This window comes from Nothoprocta perdicaria, unplaced genomic scaffold (genome assembly GCF_003342845.1).
Source record: "Nothoprocta perdicaria isolate Ctin4 unplaced genomic scaffold, notPer1 scaffold_169, whole genome shotgun sequence".
In the NCBI taxonomy this organism is placed as follows: domain Eukaryota; kingdom Metazoa; phylum Chordata; class Aves; order Tinamiformes; family Tinamidae; genus Nothoprocta; species Nothoprocta perdicaria.
The window spans coordinates 164,876-183,638 of record NW_020454860.1 but is presented as its reverse complement, the minus strand read 5'-3'; the positions used below and the strand labels follow the sequence as shown (position 1 = coordinate 183,638).

Genomic DNA, 18,763 nt, shown 5'->3' with positions numbered 1-18,763 from the left:
GTAGAGAGGGATGATCACCTCCCTCGACCTGCTGGAGACACTCTTCTCTTAATGCACCCCAGGATCCCGTTGGCCTTCTTGGCCACCAGGGCACACTGCTGCCTCATGGTCATCTTGTCATCCACCAYGACACCSAGGTCCTTCTCTGCGGGGCTGCTCTCCAGCAGGTCAACCCCTAATCTGTACTGGTGTCCGGGGTTATTCCTCCCCAAGTGCAGGACCCTGCACTTGCCCTTGTTGAACTTCATGAGGTTTCTCACCGCCCAGTCCTCCAGTCTGTCCAGGTCCCTCTGGATGGCAACACAGCCCTCAGGGCCATCAGCTACTCCTCCCAGTTTGGTATCATTGGCAAACTTGCTGAGGGAGCACTCCAGCCCTTCATCCAGGTCGTTAATGAACAAGTTGAACAGGACTGGACCGAGGACCGACCCTGACGAACCAAGACGCTCCTTCCCTTCCTAGTCACATCTCTGCTTAGGGGATTTTCCTTTGATTTAGCTCAGGCATGGACTATATGTACCCCTGAACTTTTTAGTAAGAATCAAGTGGTGAAAGCTTGGAGGGAAGAACATGGTTTCACTACAATGAACCAGGTTCAGTAACTGAGGATTTTATGAAGGCAGCCACTCCTGTCTTAGCTGTATTGTCCTGGAAATGGCCAGCACCTGCCTCAACCATTCCTCTGCACAGATAGAAGCAAAATCAAATAGAATATGTGTGTGTTTTTAAAAGTTTGGATTTTAAAACAAAAAAGGAGAACTGGCAGGGAAAGATGGAGGCCTTAATTGACTGATAACAGAGGATATAGGCTCTTTCAGATCTTAATCCATGAAGGGATGTGTGCATCTGGCCCCCTAATGGAGTCCACATGCCAGGATTACGTGCACGTATGGAGTCTTGGCGTCTAAGGAGAGTAAGTGCCTCAGAGCAGGATTCACAGGAGCCACTGTTTGGGGCGCTGCCCAAGGCAGYCAAATAGGAAAAGCTGAGGACTGCAGATCATCCTAAACCCCAGCTCTCCTGGGGATTTAAGTTCTTACAGCCCCAAATCCTCTTTTTGAAGGTGGGTGTCAATATTTTCTTCCCTTCAAAGACCGCAGGGGCTGGAGCAGCTACTTGCCCAGGCTGCAGAAGGGCAGGTTAAGCCCTGCCTTGATGAGGGGCAGTTCAGGTGGCCCTTCCCCATCCCCTCTCCGAGCAGCAACCTGCCCAGTGCACATGGGGTGGCCTGGGGCAGGGGACAAGGGACACAGGGCCCCATCTCAAAGCTGGCCATGCTCAGCCAGCCCCCAAGGCCCCTCCATGCACCCAGGAAGGTTTGGGCACTCAGACCAGGCACCCCTTCAAAAGGRCTTCAGCTGCCTGCTGACCAGGCAACAGCCACCAAATGTTTTACTGCCCCCATCCCCACAATCCTATCACCCTGTGTGCTTCAAAAGCCACCTCTGCTTTGCAGTGCTGTAGGCAGGTGCAAGGGATGCAGTTTAGGAGCTGTGCAGCAGCCTGCTCTTCAACCCATCACCACTGGATCAGTCCTCCATCCTGGCTGGGATGCCACAGAAATGCAACGGACAATTCCCACTGCAGACATTTTGAGAAAATTAATGAGGAAAACTGAGCACTGGCCATTTTATCTCCATTTTACATTTCTTCTTACAGTAACCTCTGACCATAGGTTCAAAGGGCTATTCTGAGCACAATTTTATATTGCTTCTCTTGAAGCGGAGCTGGGAAACTTAAATGAGTAGTGGTATTAACTGGTCAGTTCTCAACTTGGATTTCCCTCAGCTCTTGGTTAGGTTATTCCATGGTGAAGGACAGAGCAATTCCAACTGTTTCTAACCAAAGCACATTAGATCACATATAGGGATCACATATATGCTGTCTCAGGGCATCTTTAGGATCAAACACAAAAGAAATTCAAGTCAAAACTTCTGGAAAAAAAATAAACCCTAAACCCTAACTTGATTTATTTTTTAGTTTGCAGACTTTTAAATGAAAATGTATATTTGCATGGATMCAAGATAAGCAGTTTTTATTATTTAAAGTATGTTTCACAATTATTCTTTTTCTCTGCTGTGGTTCATAGAGGCAAGCCAAACATTTGTTCTTAGTATTCACCGACTCAGACCTCTGTAGCATGTTTCAAAACTCGGCTTGAAAGTTGTTTGAGAGTTTCAAGGTAGCTTTATTTCTGTATCTGTAGACAGAGAGGTCTGACCTGGGTAGAGTCCATACCTGTTAACAACAGATTTCACTCCTTGTCCATCTTCCATTGACTAGTCAAGTGGTTGTGTGATGAAGTGCATTTGAGTAACAACTAGTTTTTGATCCACTGTTAAAAATCCAGCATCTTGTCAGCCCATAATCTGCCCCCCAGATCAAACAGAATCAGGTTTTGAATATTGCCAGAGAAGGGGTCTCTGGACAACCTGTGCCTGTGCTGTCACCTCACAGTCTAGCGTTTTTCCCTCAAACTCAGTTTCCTTGGCTTTAATCTGTGGCTGTTGCTCGTCATGTCGCTGGCCACCATTGAGAAGAGCCTGAATCCTTCCTCTTGAATCTCTCCCTTAAGATATTCACACACGCTGTTAAGATCCTCTCCCAGCCTTCTCCTGTCCAGACTAAGCCAGCCCAGCTCAGCTGGGCTCAGCTCTCAGCCTCCCCTCATACAGACATGGAGGTGAGACTGACTGGCCTGCATTTTCCYGTTTTTCTCAACTACTCTTATGAAAATTAATAGCCCCATTTCTAAATAGCTTAACTGAATGTGTATTTGGATTCTGTTGCTGTTTTGTCATCAAGACGAACAGCATGAAAACATTACACTTGTAGCAAACAGGATCACGAAACAGAAACCGCTTGGTTTGTGTGAAAGGAACAGTGTCAGGTCATGACCCAGATCAACACATCCTAACAAATATGACCATATCTRTAACAATTGGCAATAAAACACAAAATAACTGGTGCTAAATAATTTTAAAATGTCCTAGATGAACATTTTGCTGGTCATGGTACACTGAACCTTTTAAAGCAAGATAATTTCTTCCAAAAAGTAGGGAAAATATGCACAGGGCAGGAATCTTTCTAATGGCAGACATCCATCCCAAAAAGGGCTCAGAAAGGTTTAGGTTTATGTGTTTTTTRTTTGGTCTTTTTTGTTTGTTTGTTTTTTATTTTTCTTCCTCTCTCCTCTTTCTCTCTCTTTTCTCCTTCAAGAATGATTTTAGAAACTTTGATTTGTTTCTGTCACCCTTGGACTGGACTTTGGTTCTGAGGAGCTGTAAAGTTAGGACACAGCAAAAGAAAAATAAGGGAGAAAAGCCACTGTATTGATGGACTCCTCAAAGCCCAGTGAACAGAAATATTGGAAATAGTAATGAATTATCTCCAAAATATTCTCCAAGCTCTTTTGCTTTTATTTGAGGGGGAGAGTCATAAAGCAATGTGAGGGCAAGAGGTAAGGGAACACATTTTGTACACCATCAAAGAGAAAAAAAAACGAGCAGAAAACACTGGGCTTTGCCAGTTTCAGAAAGAGGCAATCAAGCAAGTTTTATGGCAAGAAGGCAAAGCTTAAGGCCTCGGGATTGAACCTGGAGTCATAGGGAACAATTCTTTCAAGTGAAGATCAAGCCAAGTCCTTCAGATTCCTGCCCAGATTTCTTGCTTTATCACTTCAGAGCTCCCAGGACTGTTAAAGCAAACGCTGTCCAGGTTGCAAAGTCTAAATACAGTCACTACCAAGGGGCACATGAAACAAAGCTTTTATGTAACAAACACTTGGACCAAAGATCTGGTTACCCAAAAATCAAACTCTGCACAAGATATGAGGTCTTGCTACCTTGTCAKTGGTTGATTGCCTCCCTCTAGACCTCTGTAAAGCACTTAACAGCACCAGCACATACACACAGCTGAAAAGCAAGATGATGAGGGGAATCATAGCTCTAAGTATCTGAGAAGCTCCTATTTCATCACTGATACCAAGGAGTCCAGATTTAGCCCCTTTAAACCTTCCTGCCCACAGCAGGGACCAACAGACTCCAGATCAAGTGTCCCAGGACATCAGGCTGCTGCAGGGAGCCCCTGTGCTCCATGCTTCTCGGGTGGCAGTAACCCACAGAGGGACCCAGCAGCTCTCCAGTACAGCACTGGTTTCCCTCATCCCAAGCTAATGAGGCACAAAGCCAGACTGGCAACTTTGGCTTAAGCTCTTCAGGTTTGGTGCCAAGCAGAGCCTAGCTTGTCTGAGGGGGATTGAAAAACATACCCACCACCACCCTGCTTATGTTATGTTCACAGATATCTGCACTCACTGCGTAATACTTATTCCAGGACATAGATAGATGATAATTAGAGATGTTGCAAGGAAGATAAATCATTGTCATGACCAAAATGAAATTATACATGGTCCCCGGGAGGGAGCGCATGCCCATGGCAGGCAGCATCCCACATCRAGCACCCAAGGGCTCAGGCTCTGCTTTACCTGCCCCACACAGCCAAACAGGGAGCTCATGGCCAGGTCTGCAAAGACCTCCATTGAAGCCAGCTGCCCATTAGGGAGCATCAGGCAGAGGAAAAGCATGTGCCACATGGCAGAGAATAGGAAGACAGAGGCAGATATTTGCTAAATGCCACCTGCAGTTGGCTCTAGTCCCGTAATTAAACTTGCAGGCTTTTCTGCCTGCAGCCCCCTGCTAGGCTGGTCCTTCCTCCTCAACCTGAGGCCAAACACCGGTTTGCACAAACCAGTTTGGTACTGGCCACCGCGTGGCCCTCGGACTGCAGGCACCTGGCTGGCTCTGCCCAGCCGGTCACTGCTCCCTGCAGTCCCACCACCTGTAGCTCTCGGGCATTTTCCAGCAAGCTACTCTGTGCCAGATGCTCAGAGACCTTTAGGAGGTCACTGTCCATTAGGAGGGTTGCTTGAGCCGAACATCTGAATGTCATCGTGGACCTTGAGCTCCACTTTTAGGTAGGATCCATAGCCTGGGACTGAGCCTGGAGGTGCCAAACTAACCATGCCCAGCGAGATGGGGAAGCCTGGCCAGGTGCACCTAGGTGGGCATCCAGCAGGCTCCATGTGGACAGGTCACTGAAGATGGTATAATTCAGTCTGCACAGCCTAATTCCTCCTTTCTCATCATGGTCACCTCCAATTCTTTCTGTTTTCATATATATGTACACATACCTAGGGATATGCAGACAATATGTTCATATATACATAGAGGCAGAGATATATATGCCTAAGTATACTGCTTGGAAGCAATACGCAGAGGAAACCAGGAGTGCCATTTTCATAAGGATGTATAGGTTACTACGCAATGTAAGCACATGAAAAATGTAATTGGAGAAGACTAAAGCAACTGCCTCTATCCATTTGTAGATTCATTTCTAGAATGAAACAGATAAACGCCAGCATTGCAAGAAAAAAACATATAAATATCACTGAAGTCAAAGTGAGCTTCTTGTTCATCTTTTTTGATAAGATTATACCATTTACTTTACATGTTCTCACACTTCTCTAGGAAAGTCACTTCAAGCACCATTTTGAATTTTAAAAAATTAGAAATGGACATTCACGACATGTTGAATATTCCCCATTAGCAGCAGGTTTATGCATGGGTACATTTAAAAATGTTTATTGTGACAATCCTTGTTATTACTGTGTCAGATTTACTAAATACCGCATGATAATCAGTTACAGTTGTTTAGACCTGGAGCAAAATATGATTTAATTTACTTTTAACATACTGAATAATAGCTGTTTCTCAGTTATCCAAATTGAACACAGACATTCAACACTACTTTGTTTCCTTGGAGGGGACAGTTAAAAAAAGGAGTGGAAAAAGAAAGAAAAAACCCAAAAACTAGGCTTGGTTTCTGTGCAAGAGTTCTACAAGAGACACCACACGGTTACCTTGAACATCATTCTTAGTTTGCCATGAGCTCTTTCCTACTGCATATACAGACCATTACAGAACTAGTGAGGCAAACTACCTGCCTGCTAAAGAAACAAATATTATGGCTAAAGGGAAAATGATGAAGGACCTCAAAACTGCTTGTGTAAAAGCCAGACCCAGAACAACCATGTTTTCCTGAAAGTGTGAATATACCCCAGCACAGAGACTGTTCTCTTCAACATCCTTGCATTTGCTACTGAGGAAAATAAAATCAAGGCAGTTACCCTTGTTTTGTATTTTGAAAGTGCTTAACTTGAACAGGAAATTTGTGTCCAGTAGCATTTTCCTGTCTTTACTTCAAGCTAACATGGATTAGCACCGAGCTTTCAAAAAGATAAACCTTAAGCTAAGTTTATTTTAATTGCAAATTGGAAAATATATGCCTGTCTTTAGCAAACAAGATTTTGTCACTGGGAGAGGAAAAAAAAAAAGTTTTACCTTCAGTGACCACTTATGTCTTACATAGCAACCAAGACACTGAGCACATACAAAATTATTTGTCTACAAGTGTGTTGCTTTTTCTAACCCCTCAAAATAGGATTTYCCCCTAAATGTTCAGTCTCTGTGCAGTACAGAGACTGCTCAGATCCCTTCAGAAGGTGCTCAGCAACTAACAAATTAGTCCTCAGAGGAGATCAGCAATGCAGAGAACTTCAAAAAAAAAATTAAGTTTTGAAATTGTGTCCTTGAATACAGCAACACTGTCCTACTAGGAAGGTCACCAGCCAAGTAGTTTATGCAYTGCTGCACTGCTTGCAAAAAATAAGTCAGGCACTTAATGCCCATGGGAGTCACTGCAGCTGCTCACTGGGGTGAAGTGGGAATACGTGAAATAACACCTTGATCCAATGCTCCTCCTCTACAGCTGCTCCTCTCAGCCTGTGCTAARTTTCTTTGGGGAAAAAAAATGGATTTACATAGTTTACAAATGCAAAGTGACTTAAAAGCATCTGGAGATTAATCTGTTGCTCTTCAGCTCATGRAACCATAATCAAAGAAATCTGAAATAGATGTATGTATATCATATGGAGGGTTAGGGAACTAGATCTATACAGAACAAAAACAGTATAGGTTAATTTGTTACCAGGCTTGTYCAACTAATACAAAGAACGAAAACAGCAAATTGGTCATTATCTTAACAGCTTTCCTCTTACAGGCACATTTTTTGCACTCAGCTTGTGCTGTCACATGCCTCTGAGCTTGGGGAAAGCAAAGGGAATGACCACTGAGGGCCACTGTATGTCTACAGCCACAAGCAATATTCCAGTCAAACATCATAGATAATTTGGCCTTTTGCACCAAACAGTTTTAGCAGCTGCCTGCTAGACATGAACTCTGCAAAGTTGCTATGATTTGTTCCATGAGTTTTGCAATAGTCATTTTTTCCATGCTGAAACCTGAGCATTAGCAAATACCCCCTGCACCATGGAAAGAAAGTCTCTGCAGATGTAGGTAGCTCCCATGGGAAGCATTCCTACAGAGGAGTTCAGTCACCRAGACCTGCTCTCCGTGCCACATGCACCCCTAGGAAACACAGCAAGTCACTGATCACAAAAATAAAGTCAAATGCAGTAAATGAAGCCTTTAGGGTTAGTCTCAGGGAGAATGTTTGACCTTCTCAGGCAGGATAAACATCACTCAACTGGATGCATCTGCATATGGCACTGTAGCCCTATTCCTGGATCTAACCTTATACAGGGAAACCCAAGCTGGTTGAAGAGCAATTACTTCCCTATAACACATAGTTAATCAAGGCCTGGCTTCCACTCTTTGCAAGGCCACCTATAATTAAGAACCATGTGGGCAGACATCCCTGTTTCCATACCTTCTTYACACAGTTAGCTTTAAACAATCATTATTCCTTCACACCAATTTAAGTGTTATGGCCACTGGTTCGTTTTGTTTTGTCTGCAGTTTCTACTGACAACTGCAAATAGCCAGAGGGARATCCTTCCTTGTTTTCTCAGGAGAAAAGCTATGCCAGAAAAGATGATTGAGAAATGTTCTCACTTGAGCTTCACATGTAAAAATGCATTTTTTTTTTTCCCCAGAGACCAGCATTCTCTCTCACCCAGGGCACAAACCACACACATTCACATACAAGGAGCTGAGCACTGGGCTTTGGGATGATTCCTGCCCCTCCATCCTCAAATTGCTTGGGCCAGCCTAGGTAAAGCAAAGTGGTTGCAGAGTAGCCAGAGCTAATCTGAACAGGATCAGAGCAAATCAACATGTCACACCACTTGCCACACAGGAGCTGTAACCATCTCTGAAGCAGTGAGTCAAGGCAGGCAACTTTTCCTGTCTTGCTTCAGATGTTATGAAGTAAGGTAGAACATTGTTCTCCTCAGGTCTAGAGGAGATAGGTGCACGTACTGATATACCTGCCATAAACAGACACACATCCCTTCCTTTCTGGCAGAAACCCAGGAAAAGCCCATTCCAAAGCTGACTTACTGCTCTGCTGACAGATACCTTTGAAAGCTCACTGAACTGTATAGCAAAGATGTGTGTGGAGATGATCCCTGCATTGCTGAGACAAGGGTGAAAGGCATAGGAAGTCTTGTACTCTGGCTGCATATTTCACACAGATTTCTACCCCTCTGGTATTTTCCTTAAGTGCTGCCAGCACTTAGGAGTCTGTTTTTGCTATTTATGCATTCTCTAGATCCCAAATATTGGAGGGTTTCTATAAGTCTCTTTCAAAAYGTAAGAGCAATAGTTCCAGTAGATCCCAGGCATTTAGAGATGCTGGCAGCCTTCAAGTGAGGCTCTCAAACTGCAGCTACACACCTAAGCTTTCAGAAACAGCCTGCAAGACAAAAAACACTTCAGCTTCCTCCTCTACATACATAAATATGTATCTTAGAGGAGCCAACTAGGATGGAACAAGCCATGATCTGCAACACTGAAGACCCAGCCTAGTGCAGGGTATGTAGTAACTAGACCCTCACCTTCCACCAGAGCTCATCACAGGTACCAGCTGGGACAAATCAATGGATTTGAACAAATTTGTAACTTTGAGGCCATGATGATATTTGTTATGATGAATCAAAAAAACACATTAAAGAAACACAGATGCAGTGAGATCATATCATTTTCTGGAACCTTCCTATTTCTTAAAAGCCTTGCCCAATTTYCCCCTCAAAATTTCCACACATAAAGGCATCTAATGTGCTCTATGGTCACGTCAATTAAATTGCAGGTGGGTTGCATTATGGTTGGCAGCCTAAGACAAGTTCAGTCACTATCATTTGGAGGTTAAGTTCACCCTGAACTGTGGACAGACTGGTGTCTGTTTTTCAATTATTTTGTACAGCTCCCAATTATACACAACCCACGTTCTGTAATAAAAGCAAAGAGAAAACAAAATCCAAAGGAATTTTATCTACCTCTTTTTCCACTTACTCCATCAAAGTTCTTTTGCTTAAAAAAAGTAACTGGCCACCAGAACAGCAAAGCAGCCAAAGCATTATTTTAATCACCTCATTTTTCAAAATCCATCCTGTCCTTTGTACTTCTAGGTTTCAATAATAATCCCAAATCACCCAATGACTCCTAACATTTTTTTAGGTTTACACTGCATTTCTCCCTCCACACAGAGAAGGCCTTTCATTTAGAACAGATGCAGAGAGCTGCAAATTTTTCAGTAGCTGGGATTTTCCCTGCACACCAATACAAGCACTAACCCTATCCAAGTACAGATGGTCAACGATACRGTCAATTGTCTGTTGCAGCAAGTAAAGAAATGGAAAGGCTGACAGAAGAGAGAGTGGGGACAACCTAAAATCAAGGAAGACACAGAATGATGATCATGTATCATCCCTCAGCTGAGCCACAGGCCCTATCTTCTTGGAAGAGACTGCCGATAAGTTTTAACCCCAACTACTCCATCCTAGAGCCCTAACCAAGCCAAACATCCAGCTTAAAGCAACAGGGCACATTGAACTCAGTGGAGATGAAGCACTTAACTGCTTTGCTGAGCAAGGATGAGCAGCTGAGCTTGGGTTTTCTCTGCACTTATTCCTTTACATCTGGGCTCTGGTTTTCCTGGCCACATAGCAGCTGGTTACATCCTAGACCTTAAAATTCCTAAGAGCCAAACTGGAAATTCAGCTGTGTAACACATGCTCCACCTAGTGTTTACTCACTAATATTTCTGCTGTTAAAACAAAACACAGAGATTAGACAGAAGATAAAATGTTATCATCATCAATGATAAGATTAGTGAATCCAGCTTCTTTTGATTATTTTTTAAAATATTTTGAAAGGCAAAAAAAAAAAGGAAAGTATCAGAATTACCTGTACAATTTTAATTTAGTGCCCATTTACACCTCCACTAATAATATACATTAATTTCTGTTGAGAGAGTAAATAGATTTCACAGAGCAAAATGTCAGAAAAGCGTTTTAAGAAAGGAGCAGGCATTTTACCAAGTGTTTTGTGGAGGCGACGTGAATTGAGAATTTGAACCTCTAGGGGGAGCTATGGGCAAATACAGGGAAAAACCCCTAACAGCCACCAGTGCCAGGCAGTTAGCGACAGCAGGAATCATACAGGGAAAGGTTTCTCTGTGAAACCCCACAGCAAAACTCCCAGGGTTTGAGCCAAGCGGTGTAGTGCCTAGTGAGGAAAGTGAGAGTCAACAGCCCTGGGGTTGATCTCTCAAGCTCTGCTGCTCCCTTCAGGGAGCCTTCTGCCAGGGCTCAGTGCTGCCTGCAGCCTGTTCACACTCTCAGATTGCACGTTCCTTCCCAAAATCCCAMCTTGGAAGGTGCATGGAGGCCATTCCAAGAGAAGTCCCCCACACCACACTGCTATATRGAGGACAGTTACTCCCACCTCATCCATATACGAAGCTTCCTTCCCCAAATGCCACCTACCTCTCCTATGCTGCAGAGTGCTCAGGCAGTCCTCCAAGAACATGTCATTGAGGTCCTCACGGGGAGAGCAATGCCCATTGCCACCTTGGACCATGCTGTGGGTGCCACCACTGGTGGTGGCACAACCACCTCGAGCTCCAGGCCTCCTACTTTCAGGCTTTGTGCATACATCCCACACAGAGCCTGGTGCCTCTGGGCAGATGGGATCATACTAGGTTTGACCTCAACCATGGCTGGAGGCAGGAAGGAAGCACCTACAAGACCCCTCTGAAGGCCCTAAAAACCAGATGGAGGGAGCAGGAAGCTAAACATACCTGGCTCGGTCAGAGGCTAACAGGCTCTTTCATTGCATACAGCTGCACCCTGGACCAGGCTGGGCTTATGATAAATAGGGGGTATTAAAAGCAGCTCCATGACACCTGTGCTCACCTGTCCCCACTGTGCTCCCCCCTCAGCCACTGCTCTGGGGCCTAATCTTGAGGAGCCATTTGGGAAAGCTGTGCCAAGGCGGGGGTGGCCTCCCGCCAGGTGCATGGCTTGGATTTAAAATACTTTTACATAGCAGTGGGTGGTATGTATGTATGAGGCTTGTGCACTTTGAAAGAGGGGGATTTGGCTTCTGTGCTGAGCAGGGGCATGGACAGTGAGACCGTTGAACCGCAGGGCGCAGACAGAGCCTGCTGCTGCCTCAGCCTGCCCCAAACCTGTGCCTGCGTAGGCAGTTCCTGAGCTGATTAATGCCAGTAGTGCCAAAACAAAGTGAAGGCTATGTGGGACAAGCAGGCGGCAGCTTAAATTGTGCTAAGGCAGAGGACAAAAGAGGCCCTGCCACCAAGGAGGCCGGAGCGGGTGCCTCTGCTCCTGCCAGGAGGTGGCCATGGAGCCGGCAGCCCGGGGCGGCCCTGTCCCGCTGGCTGAACACTCCGGTGGGGTTAGAGCCTGAAAGAAGAACAGCAGAACCTGAGCCTGCAGGGCTAGGAAATGCACAGCAGAAGTTGATCATTTACTTCCCTTAGCCAAAAAGAAGACCTCAATTAAGAGATCCCTGACTAAACCTAGCTACTGATGCCGCTAAGACATGYGCTTCCTCTCACTCCTTCCAGCATGCCCCTCAAGGAGCCTGGCCCAGCCTGTGCCTCGTTTCCAGTCCCTGACACCCAGTTTCTGCAGTGCAGCTCCTATTTTTGCCTAGATGCSCAGCATGGTGGAAACACACTATAGAGGTGGCAACCATAAGTGCRGAACTAGATCTAATATAAAACCAAATGTGGATAAGAACCCTTGTGGTAATGGTAGTATCCAAGTAAGAGTCTATAACACAGACGCAGGGCTGCCTATAGGATGGACAACCACAAGGATGATGTATAAAATAACCAGAGAAGGTTCTGGAGTTTGGGGAATGGTTTCCTGCAGAATACGAGGAGGACACATTGGTCACCATGGGAAATACGCAGTACAGAGACCTTTAAAGCTTTTGTACCAACTGTGGTATATTTTTGTTTTTGTTTTGCAGGCCATGGCTGTGCTGCTAATCCCTGTGCAGCTGCTGGTGGTGACTGTCACCATTTACTTGGAGCTGGTGAGATCCATCCAGGGTGGTGTCTACTATGGGATCAAGCAGCTGCCACCCCAGGTGCCCCAGTACCAAGCCCTCGGACAACAAGTACCTCACATGCCGCTGGGCAAGGAAGGCATCCCGATGCAGCACATGGGCAAGGAGGTGCCGCACATGCAGTACGGGAAGGAGTATCCCCACCTGCCTCAGTACATGAAGGAGGTCCCACAGATGCCTCTGCTCGGCAAGGACATGGCTCCAAAGAAAGAAAAAGGTAGGTTTGGCACGGCCAGTGCCAGCACTGCACTGTCACATGCATCTCTCTGTCACCCCATTTGCCCTGGGTAAATAAACAGCGTGGGTCAGGGCTGCGAGCAATTTGACACAGCACCAAGCTGATTGCTATCACTGCAGCAACCAGTATTAAAAGTGTTAAAATAAGTATTAAAAGCTTATTTTAATATTTCACCTTGGAGTTTAGGGAAATATTGCAGTTTTGTCCTGACTCTGTGACTTGGAGAAAAAACACACAAAGTGTTCTTTTGAGCATGAAGTTAGCTTTCTGTAGGCTATGTATAGGAGGAGTAACTGAGACACTCATACGGGGTATTGCTGCACAAGTCTGCATTTACACGTATTTGCAGTATTCAGTAAAGGTGGTTTGAAAATTGCTAGAATCTTGAAGAAAACAACAAGAAAGTCCAAAACACAGAGGGATGCTCCTAGTCCTAAAATCCTGGCAGGGATAGAGAGGTCTCCATGACCTAGGGCTTGATTAACTCTTTGCCCTTTTAAGGGTTTTTACCCTTTAAGGGTTTGGAGTAACCGCAGCCTCCGCTGGCCTCAGTGGGAAAGGGAAGAATTCAGGGCCTATTTTTGGAGCTTCTGAACATGTCAAACCCGCCCATTCTGCCAGCAAAGGAGGTTTTTCAATGTGCATAAAACAGAAAACGGGCAGAGAGGGGACGTTTCTGCCTCACAAAGAGCAGTTAATTCTCTGGCTCTGAAACCTCAGCCGTCCCCTTCCCCCAAACTCCTCATTTCTTACTAAAATGGACCAAGTAGAGCTGGAAGAACCAGACTTTCCACTTACCACAGAAACCTGCACTTAGGAAGGCAATCTGCTAATCCCCAGCACAACCGCTCCCGAGCAGCAGCTCCATTACCCTGACCCAAAATGCTAAATGTGTTCACAAACACATAAAACTGTGGATTTGGGTAAAAACATTCTGGTAGCTTAGCAATGCTGGGTAAAGGCTGTAGGTTCCCACCATGATTTTTATATGAACTAAGCCTTGGTGAAAATGCAGTCAAACCTGCATATAACCATCTTGCTGATAAAACCTTATTTAATTGATGAGCCTAATATAAGCCCCTCCATCCAAAGTACTTCCGTGCCAGAACTCCTCCTGTAACAGGAGAGCATCAATCAGCTTCTTTGTCCTTCAAAAATTTTAAAAGCAGATTAATATATACGGCMTGGGATAAAAAGCAGAATGTCCCTAAGTTCAGGGTTTTGTTTCCTAGATGAGGTATTTGATTGGTTGGTTGGTGTGTTGGTTGGGGTTTTTTTTATTATTATTATTATTTCTTAACTTTCTAGAAGCTGTCTTTAAAACTAGCCTGTACAGTGGTAGAAAACAGTGGTAAAAATGAGAGGGCTTTACACAGGAAATAAGCAAAGGTGATGCAAATAATTATCTCATGGAAACAAAAGCATGCATATAAATTTGGGGTATGCAAAACTGTAAGAAGAGCCTCTTCCTCTGAAACATCAGGAGCAGGCTGCTGGCCAGCTCAACATTCCCAGCTCCCACAAAACCAGGAGGTATCACAAGCAGCACAGTTGGCTTAAAATGGCTTTTGTGTTTTTTCAGAAGACGACATTGCAATAACCTTTTGTCTCTCCCCACCTTTTTTTTCTTCTTTTTTTCTTTTCCTCCCCCTCCCCAGAGATGCCAATGCTCAGTTTGAGAGGCGAGCAAGGTCCCCCCGGTGAGCCTGGACCAAGAGGGCCACCAGGGCCACCAGGACTTCCTGGCCACGGAGTGCCAGGAGCCAAAGGAAAACCGGGGCCACAAGGATACCCTGGAATTGGGAAACCAGGTTTGCCTGGCATGCCTGGGAAACCAGGAGTCATGGGGCCTCCGGGGCAGAGGGGAGAGATGGGACCRAAGGGAGAGGTGGGGCCCATGGGCATACCGGGGCCCCAAGGACCACCGGGACCTCATGGACTTCCTGGCATAGGAAAAGCAGGTGCTCCAGGACTGCCAGGACAACCGGGAGCCAAGGGCGAGCCTGGGATGAAGGGGCCTCCAGGAGTCCCTGGCATCCCAGGCCCAAAAGGAGAAAAAGGGGTTGGGATACCAGGTCTACCTGGCTTAAAAGGGCCCCCTGGACTACCCGGCCCCCCGGGCCCGGTGGGACTGCCAGGGGTTGGAAAGCCAGGGATGGTCGGGTTTCCAGGCCCCCAGGGACCCATCGGTAAACCCGGCCCCCCAGGAGAGCTGGGGCTGCAGGGGCCCCCGGGGGTGCCGGGGATCCAGGGCCCACCGGGCTTGCCGGGGGTTGGGAAGCCAGGCCAGGACGGCATCCCTGGCCAGCCTGGCTTCCCGGGCGGCAAAGGGGAGCAAGGCTTGCCGGGACTGCCGGGGCCCCCTGGCCTGCCYGGCGTGGGCAAACCCGGCTTTCCCGGGCCCAAGGGCGAGCGCGGCATGGGCGGCCTGCCCGGCCCCCTGGGACCCAAGGGCGAGAAAGGACACGCGGGGCCCCCGGGCATGGGAGGCCCTCCAGGCGAGCCGGGGCAGCCGGGATTGCCGGGAATCATGGGCCCCCCGGGCGCCGCCGGCTTCCCCGGCCCCAAAGGGGAAGGTGGAGCCATAGGGCCACCAGGCCCCGTGGGCCCCAAGGGGGAGCCAGGTCTGCAGGGCTTCCCCGGCAAGCCAGGTTTCCCCGGGGAAGTGGGGCCGCCGGGCCTGCGGGGGCTGCCGGGCCCCACGGGGCCCAAGGGCGAAGCCGGTCACAAGGGCTTGCCAGGGCTGCCGGGCGTGCCGGGGCTGGTGGGGCCCAAGGGCGAGCCGGGGCTCCCCGGCGCCCAGGGCCTCCAGGGGCCCTCGGGCATCCCGGGCATCGCGGGGCCCAGCGGGCCCATCGGCCCGCCGGGGCTGCCGGGAGCCAAGGGCGAGCCCGGCCTGCCCGGCCCGCCCGGCTTCCCCGGCGTGGGCAAGCCGGGCGCCGCAGGGCTCCAGGGACCACCGGGCAAGCCGGGCGCGCTCGGCCCTCCCGGGCAGCCCGGCCTGCAGGGGCCCCCCGGACCCCCTGGCCCTCCGGGGCCACCCATGGTCATCCCGCCCACGCCACCRGCCGTGGGACAGTACATGCCCGAGGCGGGTCCCGGCGTGGACGGCGTGAAGCCGCCGTACGGCTACGCGGGCAAGAAGGGCAAGAAGCCCCTTGGCGGCGTTGTCTACGAGATGCCGGCCTTCACGGCGGAGCTGCTGACGCCCTTCCCGCGGGTCGGCGTGCCCGTGAAGTTCGACAAGCTGCTCTACAACGGGCGGCAGAACTACAACCCGCAGACGGGCATCTTCACGTGCGAGATCCCCGGCGTCTACTACTTCGCCTACCACGTGCACTGCAAAGGGGCCAGCGTGTGGGTGGCCCTGTTCAAGAACAACGAGCCGCTCATGTACACCTACGACGAGTACAAGAAGGGCTTCCTGGACCAGGCGTCGGGCAGCGCCGTGGTCCAGCTTGCGCCCGGCGACAAAGTTTACGTGCAGATGCCCTCCGAGCAGGCAGCGGGACTCTACGCGGGGCAGTACGTTCACTCATCTTTTTCAGGATATTTATTGTATCCCATGTAAGACAAAACAAAACAAAAAGATCAGACCAAAAGGAAAAAAAAAAAAAAAAAGAAAGAAAAAAATCAAAACCTTTCTTCTCTGCTTCAGTCTTTTATACCATGAAAGATGCATTTAATGACCATTTCGGACCATCTTGTACAAAAAGAATAAATACAAAGTTTAACATTATGCACAGCTAGTTATAAAAAAAAAAAACTGGGGTGAACATATTTAAAGATGTGTATCAGGTTCATAAACAGTCATTTTGTACCCAATGGGGACGTATTAGCTGTACATTATATATTTCTGTGATACCATGCTTACTCCATTTCATTCACAGTAATACAGTACTAAGGTTCAAATCAGTGTATGTCACTCACTCCTGTTGTGTAGCTGACGGACGCATTGATCATACTTAGAAGATGAAAACAGTAACTTAAAATAGAGCAAGTCAGCCTCAAATTACAGGGAGAAATTTGAGTGGCTTTTTATTCTTTTTTTATTTTWTTTTTTTTACAGCCGGACTGCGTGACAAGCAAAGGTTCTCTTAGCTCGAGATCCTTATTTCCTTTCCCCCCATATAAATTTTTCCTGCAGTTTTCTCCTGAACAATTCCTGTGCATTTAGTTGAAATAGATGAGGTAGATCAGAGATAATACTTTCTTCCAAGGGATTCATATTCCTTTTATGCCATGTCATTAAGACATTTTGGCCGACACATGGCAACACAGCAAAGKGGTGTGAATTTGGCTGGATGTCTGTACTTGTGCTAAGAATCTGCAATCTTCTTTCCTTTTAAGAGGGTAGGCATATTCTGCAACTTAGCCAAAATTTAAGTCAGTTTTCAGTGAGTAGCAAAACAGCAGAAGCTGTTTGCTAATTAATTAATTTGTCATTTTGGATTAATGAATATCCTTATCAGTAACACTGGTGATCCAAATTTACCCAAGAACTTCATTTCATGAAAAAGGGTGGTTTCTGATCCATATGTAGTGCGTTTACAAATGTACAAATGTATGTACAAATTACCAGTTTGTCCAAGAGAATCTGCAGGCCTCAAACTTGTCTRTATGGGGGGAAAGCTACTTTTATGCAAGAACTATCTGTTCATAAATGGTGCTAATCTCACCTCGAAAGTGTTAAGATTAATTTAAAAAATAAAAAYAACAGTGTATTTTTCTGTGTTTCCCTGTACAGTGCTGCACATCACACACTGTTATGTTAGTTGAAAAAGTTAAGTACTCATCACTTCTTCAGTGTCTTATCTAATGCTACTGCTTTTGATTCAAAATGAACTAGAATTTTTCATGCAGAACTAAAATTGGATTTAACTGGCATTACCATTATTTAAATGCAGAGTTTAATGCAGTCTAACATTGACCAAGGACTCCAGTGATATAATGTGGTGCTCGAGCTCCGAAATTTTGTGGAACGTTGGCAGGAATGGACAGTTTACCAGACATTGGTGACTTCAGTATGTTTCCAGAATATATGAGATATGTCGAAAGCAAATAATTTTGTATTTAAAATTTTTGTACTGATTTGAAGAAAATATCTTATTAAATATCTTTAAAAAAAAATTGTCTCCTCATTGAGCAGAATGGCTGAAAGATCAAACCACAGGAACCCTCTGCATCCATTAAACATAGAAAAGGAGTGTGGGATGGGGTGGAGGGGGCCTGCAGAGGTGTCCTAAGTGTTGGCGCTCCCCAGAGGTGCTGTTGGCTGCACCAACCAGGAGCTGTGCATTGTGTTCCTGACTTGCCCTATGCTTTGCAAACAGCTTTTCTTGGTTTTCCTCTGGCTTTTTTCCACCCCTATCGAGAAGCTGGTGTCAAAGCCACAACCACTCTGTCTCTGACCTGCCCCGTGGCTCCCCACGGTGTGGGCCCCCCGGCCTCCCCTCCAAGTGAGGCACTGCCTGCAAGCTGCATGAACGTGCCCAATACCCACACATGGCAGGCGGCATCCTCAGCCCCTCTGAAGCCAGCGGCTACACAGCCCCTCTCCTTCTCACTTTGACAGGGCAAGGGGAGAGAAGACAAAGCATCACAACAGGACAAGCAGCATCCCTYGCCTGGTCCCCATCTATTCTTTTGCATCACACACCATTTCCTCTTTTAAAAGTCTCCTAGCATTCTGCTGAATGTTTCCAGTAAGAAAGGTAAGATTAAAAAACATTGCTATCAAGACCATGTTGATATATATCAAGAGGATGCTCTTGGTTTTACTCACGCATAGACATCCCAGCTTTTACTCAGCTTGGAGTGATGTTTGTTCTCGCAGCACAGCTCAGCCTACCTGGACTGAAAGATTTTTGGTCCCATTTGCCCTGCTCACTGCAAAAGTTAGCTCGGAAACTTGATAACACATCTAACAACAGTGTATTTACTTCACATACCGCTAATAATGGGCCCGGACACACACGCATAACTGACCTTGCAAAAACAAGCCCGAGGGCAACATCTTTAAGACAATTTATTCAAATAAAAATGATCTCTTTCCACCTGTAACAAT

At 46.8% G+C, this 18,763-nt stretch overlaps 1 protein-coding gene across 1 annotated transcript in view; it reads left to right on the top strand.

Moving 5' to 3' along the window:
- Nucleotides 1–16,315, top strand: part of COL8A1 (collagen type VIII alpha 1 chain) — a 30,118-nt gene extending 13,803 nt beyond the window's left edge. The window contains exons 2-3 of the mRNA XM_026035864.1: nucleotides 12,360–12,675; nucleotides 14,355–16,315. Coding sequence (XP_025891649.1) covers nucleotides 12,363–12,675; nucleotides 14,355–16,267 — 2,226 coding nt within the window. The 5' untranslated portion in view covers nucleotides 12,360–12,362 and the 3' untranslated portion in view covers nucleotides 16,268–16,315. The remainder of the gene's footprint in view (nucleotides 1–12,359; nucleotides 12,676–14,354) is intronic.
- The last annotated feature ends 2,448 nt before the right edge of the window (nucleotides 16,316–18,763 follow it).